This window comes from Thunnus albacares, chromosome 2 (genome assembly GCF_914725855.1).
Source record: "Thunnus albacares chromosome 2, fThuAlb1.1, whole genome shotgun sequence".
NCBI lineage: Eukaryota > Metazoa > Chordata > Actinopteri > Scombriformes > Scombridae > Thunnus > Thunnus albacares.
Window position 1 is genome coordinate 8,096,067 of NC_058107.1, and position 9,724 is coordinate 8,105,790.

At 38.8% G+C, this 9,724-nt stretch overlaps 1 protein-coding gene across 2 annotated transcripts in view; it reads left to right on the top strand.

Moving 5' to 3' along the window:
- The window catches only part of si:dkey-91m11.5 (PH_BCR_vertebrate and RhoGAP_Bcr domain-containing protein), a 33,434-nt gene extending 26,204 nt beyond the window's left edge, over positions 1-7,230 (top strand). The window contains exons 15-23 of one of the 2 annotated variants that reach the window (XM_044364409.1): positions 219-316; positions 553-684; positions 3,475-3,534; positions 4,047-4,156; positions 4,692-4,831; positions 5,027-5,161; positions 5,272-5,377; positions 5,503-5,665; positions 5,755-7,230. In XM_044364409.1, the coding sequence (XP_044220344.1) occupies positions 219-316; positions 553-684; positions 3,475-3,534; positions 4,047-4,156; positions 4,692-4,831; positions 5,027-5,161; positions 5,272-5,377; positions 5,503-5,665; positions 5,755-5,844 (1,034 nt within the window). In that variant the 3' untranslated portion in view covers positions 5,845-7,230. Of the gene's footprint in view, positions 1-218; positions 317-552; positions 685-708; positions 2,785-3,474; positions 3,535-4,046; positions 4,157-4,691; positions 4,832-5,026; positions 5,162-5,271; positions 5,378-5,502; positions 5,666-5,754 lie in introns of those variants that run through there. The other variant, XM_044364420.1, reaches the window with a different exon arrangement.
- Positions 7,231-9,724: the final 2,494 nt, after the last annotated feature.

Here is a 9,724-nt window from a genome sequence, read left to right on the forward strand (position 1 = left end):
CAACCAGGGGGGAGTCCACTCCTGTTGTTATTTGTTAATTTAATGAGACAGTCGCAGCACAGCAGTAATGACACCAGAGTGAAAGTCGTGGCAGGCAGCCGCTTTATACAGTACCCCATCTGAACATGTCTCAACCAACTATGATGTCATAGTGTCCTTGGTTTTTAGTTTAATTTTGATTCACCTGTTGCTCAACCACTTATGCTTGTGTCCACTAGACCTTTACTGCTCTCTGGAGGTGGACTCCTTTGGCTACTTTGTCAACAAAGCCAAAACACGTGTGTACAGAGACTCTACAGAGCCCAACTGGAACGAGGTTAGTGTGCATCTCTGAGTGGAGAAACTGAATAATTAAGATGCTGCCCACAGTCAGTATCCACTGGTGTGTGTGTCTTTAAGAAGCTCAATAAAAGACCATTTTCCCCTATGAAATTGAATCCCAGCAGTTTTGTAAAAAGGCCAAGGATGCGAGGGAAACTGTTCCCAGGAATACAATGTTGTGCACCGGGCTGAAACCTACAATAACATACCTTTGCTCTGTTTCCATGCTAGGAGTTTGAGATTGAACTGGAGGGCTCTCAAACTCTGAGGCTGCTCTGCTATGAGAAGTGTTGCAACAAAACCAGGCAAAGCAAAGAAGATGGAGAGATCACAGACAAGATCATGGCCAAAGGACAGATAAAGGTAAGGACAAATGAGGCACACCTGCGTCAAAAGCCTTCATTCAGCAAATCATCCCTTTCTGTTTAAGAAAATATTTGGAAAGTCTGATGGGTACAGTTTAGCGCAGTTTGATGATTTTCATTGTGTGTGTTTGCCAATTAGAGCCTGAGTAATACTGATATTTGAAAGCTTATTTTTTAACACAAACACATATCATAAATTGATATTTGGTACATTTTCTTTCATGAGTATAAAGAAAGTATAAAAATGGATATTAAAAATTGCGATCAGGATACTCTCTGTACTGCGGGGACCATTTACAGTTAATTGACCATTTACAGTCACTTTCTCGATGAAAGTTAGATGAGAAGATTGATATCTTCTCATCTAACTCTTGGCAAGAAAGTGAATTAGAAAATTTCCCTAAATTAACAACTACTCATTTACTGCCAGTCGCTGAAAAGTCAATTGCATTCACTTTTAAACACTTAATTGCAACTTTTTCAACATTCTGGCAATAAATATGTGTCAATTTCCTGGAGAACACTGAATCTATTATACATCATACTGTTTCCCATGTGACACCCTCACAGAAAAAGATAATAAAAATAAATATTTACAGACTCAGTATGACCCCAGATCTATATGGTTCCACTGGTATTTATAGGAAAAAACAGTTCTTGCCTATGTGAAGTGAACTTTCTCCCTCTATTGATTCTGGTAGCTCCACAGTGGTGACTTATCTGCACCGCTGACCACAGGACCTTTTTTTACTGGTTAATCCTGCCCTGTGGGACACTTTTTGCTGCTGAAAAAGAAGTGAGCCATGAGGTTACTGGTGGGTCACTTCAGCTTGACCCTTGATAGAGTGTTGTGACAGAGGGCGGATTAGACTTTGAGTTGACCAAATGTAGCCATTGGCACTGCTCCAGAGTATGACAGCGGGAGAGAGAGAAAGACACAAAGCACCCTTTGATCAGCCAGTGAAGGGATTTCCCTGCTGGACAGGTGGGTCAAAACACTGTGGAGTCTTAGAGAAAACGAGCATGTGTGTGCTGGCATCCTCAGTCTGATAGTGTTCTTCAGGAGCCAACAGCTCAAGGAAGGGATCAGGTCTTTAAAGCACTTTCATTACCTGTGATGTTATGTTAGCCTGTGTTGTTGGTGTCTACATCAGTGATATAGAGACTGTTTTTACTTCAAACTGACTGAATGAGCTTGTGGTTTAAGGAAAAGCAGTATAATGAATATCGATTGAAATTATTTTAGCTGTGAAAGCTGGAAGACCCATGATTATTATATTTTAAAAAAACATCAGGATTATATAACAAATAATACTAAACAACCTGTATTAGCATTTCATATACATGAGAATTAGATGGTATTAGCTGAGGCAGGACCTTGACACCTGCTTTGTGTGAAAGGAAAAGAAGGCTTTCATTAGGAATACTAAATAATGTTTCAGATATGATGTCAAAGGTCACTAGTACTAATAAGTAATTCGCCGAAGAGGATCCTGTTTAGGCTACTGAGATGCTAAGTTGCCAGCCAGCACTCCCCGTGGTGAGCAGTGGCAGGCGTGAGCATGTTGATAATGAGGGTAGGAGGGGATTCTCAGGAGTTAATCCCCTAAATCCATCTGGGAAGTAGAACAACACTGAGGCAGCGTGGTTGGCAGGCTGCATAGCTTTGTTCCCTCTTTCTGATTCCCACTGGAATGGACAGATCTGGAGTCTAACAATGCCAAGACATGGAGAAGACTCAGAAAGTTTTGTAAAGAATCAGCTGTACTGCATTCATGAAGATCCTCAAGATTGTCATCACTGGCTGCCTGTTAAGAGAAGATGGACCTGCCGCTCTTGTTAGTGGAGTGGTTTAGAAAATAGTGACATCGGAGCAGCGCTGCTTTCTTTGTCTTGTTGCCGTCAGTCAGTCAAAGTGACATTTTAGAGCTGAGAGAGGCTCATGCCAGAAAGGATGAGTGAGAGTACTCCCAATGAGGAAAGTGTGGATCAGGCCAACAGTGGTCTGGAGGAAGAAGAAGACGCCGCTCCCAGGAAACTCCCGAGTACAGGGGCCCGTCTGTGGGACAGAGTCCGTAGCAGTCTGCTCAGACCAAAGGTAAAGATATAGAAAGTGAGCTGTGGATAGACCTGCATGGGATCTTTGTGTAAAGGATGTCTTGGGAGCCGACATGCAAGGACAAACTTTTCCTTTTCCTTTCTTTCATTTCTTTGAGATGTTTAAAACCCTGTTTGAGTTCTACACTGTTGTATTTCTTTTGGGATTTATCTCTTTTGAGATTTAGAAATTGACATTGTACTGCCTGTGATTCTTTTTCAATTGAAAAAGAAAGTATTATGTAAGAAAATTGATTTTCACTGAACAAAGGATTATCTGAATGAGATTTGGTGGTTTCTTGGGTGAAAGAACATCTGCCATGTTGGACAGGCGCAGTGCTTAGCAGCGGGGACATGATGTTATCACATTACTCATGCCTGATCACTGCAGATAAAGGCTGGCAGTCTGGTATTATGACTAAAGTAGATCAGTGACATGAGCTAACACTACCTGGCCATATGGAGTTTATGTTTATGCAAGGCTGTGTGAGGTAATTAAGCAGGAAATATTCACGTTTAATGCATTTAAATTTATAATTTGTGAAATATGTTTGTGTTACAAGATTTTAAGAATGGTTGAAAGTACCCCTCTTTGAGTGATTTAGTTTTAAATTATGAAAAAAAGAGTGACCCTTGAAATGACTCTGGTGCACAAAAACTTAACAATTGCTGTTCTGTTATTTTTTTCCAGTTGGATCCACAGACATTGCAAAATAAAGACTGGCAGAGGACAGTCATCGCCATGAATGGGGTAAGTGTTTCACAAAACCAGGGCAAAGAGGCAAGAGTGTCACACAAGTGATTCATGTAAGACAAGTTGTAAACGGTAACTGCTACCCAACAGTTTGGAGTAGTTGCAACAGTGCTTTTTAAAATGCTACAAAACACTGATTCATGCATTAAAGTGACACTATGTAACTTTTGAAACAATAAATATCACAAAATAACTCATTCTTGCTCTTACAAATGAAAAGTTGAACTCATAAGCAGTAAAGCACACCTTTGCTCAATTAAATACACCCAGAGGTTTTGGTGCTACATCCTGACATGGTCTGGTATGACCAGAAACTAATGTCAGATGTTAATGTGAAACTGCCATTACTGAGTCAGTTTGACTCTTCTGTACTTTTTACACTATGTCTTAGCATTAATGTTGTTTGTAGCCACAGTGGCTGCTGTTCAGCAAATGTTACATAGGTTACCTTTAAGGTTTGTAAGCTGACATTAGCCCATAGTTGTCTAAAATAACTTACTTTGTTTCAGATTGAGGTGAAGCTTTCAATGAAGTTCACCAGCAGAGAGTTCAGTCTGAAGCGAATGCCTTCACGGAAACAGTCCGGCGTCTTTGGAGTGAAAATCAACGTAGTTACTAAGTGAGTTGTTGATATGTGTTTGTTTACATCTCAACCAGTCAACATAAAGGAAGTGCTGCTTTTCAGGAGATTCACTGATAAGTTTTCTTAAGTCTCAGAGTTGAGAGTTGAAGGAGACCCAGTGACAGTATTCCTAACCCCACCAGAGCATTGTGTATGTAGTATGTTAACATTAATCGATCATTACTACATATTTTTTTATACTTCAATGCAATTATTATAAACAAATGAAACAATCACAGGCAATATAAGGAGCCTCCATTGGCCTCTACACAGCATTTTAAACTGTGTACTAGTTGGTTGCATTTGGCAGGAAAAACTGGAGTTTAACACTGGAGAGGTCAAGTGGGTCATGTAGCACCATCCTTTGTGTAACAGAAAACAATAGAGTTTATGGGAAATGTGGTCTTCAATTTAAGGAGTATAGGAGTTATTTCAATCACAGTCTTATGTTTACAGTATTTATACTGTATAATCTGTTGATGTGTAAGTTACACCTGTAAGCCTTGTTTCTGTGTGTCTGTGGCTTCACCAGACGAGAACGCTCCAAGGTTCCCCTCATTGTGAGACAGTGCGTGGAGGAGATTGAGCGACGAGGGATGGAGGAGGTGGGGATCTACAGAGTGTCTGGTGTCGCAACTGACATCCAGGCGCTAAAGGCTGCCTTTGATTCAAGTGAGTTCAGTTTGAATTTGGTGTTTTGACAAACGTGTGAAACAAAGACAGTCAGAAAAGTGGGACTCATACTTTATATCTAGACAAAACTAAAGATAGAGACTAAAGATAGAGCCCTGCAGGCTCAGAAGTGCTTTTCAGTTTGTGCTCACTATTCTTTGGTATTTAGTGATTGTTGTCTCATCCTCTTGGCAGACAACAAGGACGTGTCTGTGATGATGAGGGAGATGGACGTGAACGCCATTGCTGGAACACTGAAGCTGTATTTCCGTGAGCTGCCGGAGCCTCTTTTCACTGACGAGTTGTACCCCAACTTTGCTGGAGGCATCGGTCAGTCCCCAATTCTTTAATTTGAATCATTTTCCCTGGTCAGGAGCACCTGCAATGGATATATATAAATGAATTTTATTTTATTGATTTTTCTTGCTTTTGCCTTGCAGCTCTCTCTGACAGCGTTGCTAAGGAGAGCTGCATGCTCAACCTGCTGCTGTCTCTACCAGAACCCAATCTGGTCACCTTCATCTTCCTGTTGGACCACCTTAAAAGGTAAGACTTAGTTGACTTGGCTGATATTGTTGTGATTGTTCAGCACCGACTGAAAAATTACACAAAGATGTACTGTTTGGGTTTTTTGTAGGCATCTATAGGTTGAATGTTATTTTTGCTCTTAGGGTGACTGAAAATGAGAGCATCAACAAGATGTCTTTGCACAATCTGGCCACAGTTTTTGGCCCCACTTTGCTTCGGCCCTCTGAAAAAGACAGCAAGATCTCAGTCAACAGCTCCCAGCCAATCTCCATGAACGACAGCTGGTCTCTGGAGGTCATGGCTCAGGTAAAACTTGTGTCAGGATAGTGATGACTTTGACAATGATATGTAGACTACTTTTGTGGGTCTCATCACCTTTGCCTGCGTCTCCTTAGGTGCAAGTCCTACTCTACTTCCTTCAGCTGGAAAGCATCCCAACACCTGACAGCAAACGTCAAAGCCTTCTCTTCTCTACTGAAGTATAACATCATGCCCAAAAATGTCTTGCTCAGAGGAAGAATGTTAGCTGCTTAATGAGGTGGATGCTGCTGAGCAGCCATGGCCGGCTGGTTTACTGAGAAGATGCATAATTTAGCCACCGGGGGGAACCATCAACACATTGTAAACTGGAAACAGCCACCATGACCTAAGACATCTCTTCTTGAGATGCGATGAGCATGTTTGTTCTGTTTACATACAAGCTTACCTGCTGTGTCAGTAAATGACATCCCTATATAATGTATGGACAAAATAGATTTCTTTTTTTTAATTTAATTTAAATTTCAAGAAGCATTATTTGCTGTATTTTGATATTTTTCTCTGCCCCGGTCAGTCACTGTGCACATTCGCTCCATATTCACAGAGGGGAGATTTCTGCTGTTGTCGGATGTTTTGTAAGAGTTGTTGCTGTGGATGAATGGTTAGATGAATGGACATATTTTTCATGTCTACACACATTTTTTTTCTCCCCAGAAATGTTTGACTTGGTTAAAAACTCACCTGTGCCAATGTTTCCCTGCTGATGACCAATAGAACATTTCAGTTAACCTAATGTTTACACATTCTCTTAATTTTGTAGAGATTTAAAAAGTATGATACTGAAAACTGTAGTTAACACACAACATGCAGGCATGTTGACCTAAACTTAATTTGAAGTGTTTTCTGTGCTATACAATTTGTATAGTGACCTTGTTGAGTTCACAGGTTCTTCTAGTGGTGTTCAAGCCACTTGGAAACTTTCATGTAGATATGAGTGTTTTTTGTTGTTTTATTCAAGGTGGAACCGAGAAGTGAAAGGCAAATCTTTCCAGGAAAAGGCTAAGACTAATTCTTCCACCCATGGAATGTATACTGTCATGTGTATTAAGTTAATTTCACAGATATCTTTAGTCGATATTTCATATGTTGTGTGTCCACATTGGTTTTGTAGCGTTCGTCTGATTTGATTTATATAGCTAAAGTTATTGGTGTTTCTTACTGCATTCCTTTGTTCTAGTATCCAACCTTTATAGGACAAAAAACACACTGCTGTAGAAATGAGAACACATGGAGATTATGCTTATCAGGAATACCAAATGTTCCCATGTAGGACCCTTGATTCACTCATATCTGTAACTCTACTGAGGTATTAACAGGTTTATCATCCCCATATCTAGTACTACTTTCAAAGCCCTGTGAAGGTACACAGTGTGCTTGTATTAAGATTTTTTCCCAAATCACCACACATATTCAAACACTTGTTAGTACAAATTATAACCCTATATGCTTGTGATTCATGTAAAATAAGCAATAACTCTTAGTGATTCACATGTTGAGCAATGGCCAGTGTGTCATGTATGTATGATTAATGTAAATAAAACTTAATAATATTATTTTTGCAACATGTTCTTTCTTATATGAGATAAAACACACCCAAGACTTAAAAGTTAAAAGTTTAATCTCCGACACAATTCTGTTTTATCACATAAGCGATGTTTCAGTCCTCTTTTAGAAATCATCTGTACTAAGCTGGACTATAAGTATCCTCAGCACGCTGAGTTTGTCCTGGTTAGAGGTCATGTTGCTCTGTGGCCCCTCTGCTGCCAGCAGTTATGCAAAACCCTCTGTATAGGACTGGTGAAGCAATTAGTGAGCATTTACATTTGAAGATTCCCTCCAGACATGTATTAAGACATATACAAATACTCTGCTGCTTGGAACAATAATGTGTGTCTGATATGGTTTTTCCACAAAAAAACATAATTATCATTTTAAAATCCTTAATAACTTAATAGTCTGATAATAATTAAGGTGTGATACCTTATAAATTGTGTGGAATATTTATGTAAACCTATTAAGGATTAGGTTCTAATCCACAAACACTAATGGTTGTCCAGTAACTTGGATAATATTTGACTTAAAGTTAATTAATGAACTGAATGAAGTGGTGTAGACTTTAGTAGAAGAGATGCTCTGCAGACTCCAGTAAGTGGATATTTAAACATCCTGGAGGCAGTGAACTGTCCTCCGGAAAGTATACCAAGAAAAAAGTATAGCTAGTGATCACTATCCAATCTTTTGTAAAATAAACATTCATGAATCAGTGACTTAAGTAGACAGGAGGAAAGTGGGTCTTTGGGAAAGTTAACTGGAGAAAGTGATGGTTATCTGAATCAGATTAATGGTCATATGTCTATAGAAACTTTTGTTAAAAAAATCACAGAAAGTATCAGAACCACTGCTCTGAGAACTATCCCTAAAAGTAACAGAAAAACAAAAAGGAAAGCAGAAACATGGTGTGACAATAAATGGAAAAGAGGCTGTGAGAAACAGAAATAAGGCATTTAAATGAAAATGACTCACAATTTTCAACATATGACACAGTTCAGAAAAGTTCAGGTGCTAGTAAAGAAGACAATAAAGCAGAAAAAAAGGACATACTGGAGACAGTTTTGAACAGGACCCCAGTAGGAGAAGTCTGGGGGGTGATTAGAAAGATGGGAGGTGACAGAAGGGAGTGGAGTTATCCTGTGTTAGCAAATGAAAATGAAATAGCAGTAACTAATGAAGAGAACGCTGAGTTGTTGGTTGATACTTTTGTTAAAGTAGACAGTTCTAGTAATTTGTCTGAGGAGGGAAGAAGAAGTAGAGAGAAAACAAGATCTGAAACCATTGAGGCCTTAAAGAGGAAGGATGCTGAAGATGAACAGAGTGTCCCATTTATTATGGGAGAGTTAAAAAGAGCTCTCATGAGCTGGAATGACTGCACCAGGAAATGATGAAATATGTTATATAAATATTTAAGTACAGAAGGATTTAATAAATTAGTAATATTATGTTATAAAGTATGGGAGGAAGGTAGAATACCAGCAAGTTGGAAGGAGACGGTTATTGTTCCTATAAGGACGCCAGGGAAAGATACAAGTAAGCCATAATTATAGACCTTAATATCACACATATGTGAACTAGACTAATGTTTACACTAGACTAATATATTATTTAGAGAAAAAGCAGCTAATAGCAAGGTGTCAAAGTGGATTTAGGAAAAAAAGGGAACTTCGGATTCAGTGTTATATATAGAGGATGAGGTAAGGAAGGCACAAGTTAATAAAGAAACAGTGTTCTTTGATGTAGAAAAAGCTCATGATATGTATGGAAGGAGGGACTTTTGATTAAGATGCATTTAATGGGGATTATATTAAAGGTTTTTAATTGGATAATGGACTTTTTGAATAAGAGAACTATCCAGGTAAAAGTTGGATCTGAAATGTCCAGAAAGTATGTGTTAGAAGATGGGACACCCTGAGGCAGTGTGATAAGTGCTATACTTTTATGATAAATGGCAACTTTGGAAATGTCTCATTAGATATGGGAAGATCATTATTTGCAGATGATGGGGTTTGAGGGAAAAAGGGAGAAATTTGGATCATGTAGTTAAAAAAACTGCAAGGAGGAATAAACCAAATTGAAATGTGAGGTAAGAAATGGGGATTTAAATTCTCAATCGAAAAAACAAAAGTAATATTCTTTATGAGAAGGAAGATTAGAGGAAATTTTGATTTGAAGCTGTATGGAAATCATTTAGAAACAGTGGAGACATTTTGGTTTTTATGAGTCCACTTTGACACCAGATTATCATGGAAAGAACACCTTAAAAATATTGCCGATAAGTGCAAAAAAGTTACAAACCTGATGAGACGTCTTGTAGGGTTGGACTGCATTGGATACACTCACATTCATGAGCTCCTGCTCACAAAGGCATTATGGGAAATGAAAAAATGGACAAACTAACCAAACAAGCACTTAGGAAAGGAAACATAGACATCCATATCACACTATTTAAAATCAGAGGGAAAAGGCATTGTGTGTGAAAATATCAATAAAGAA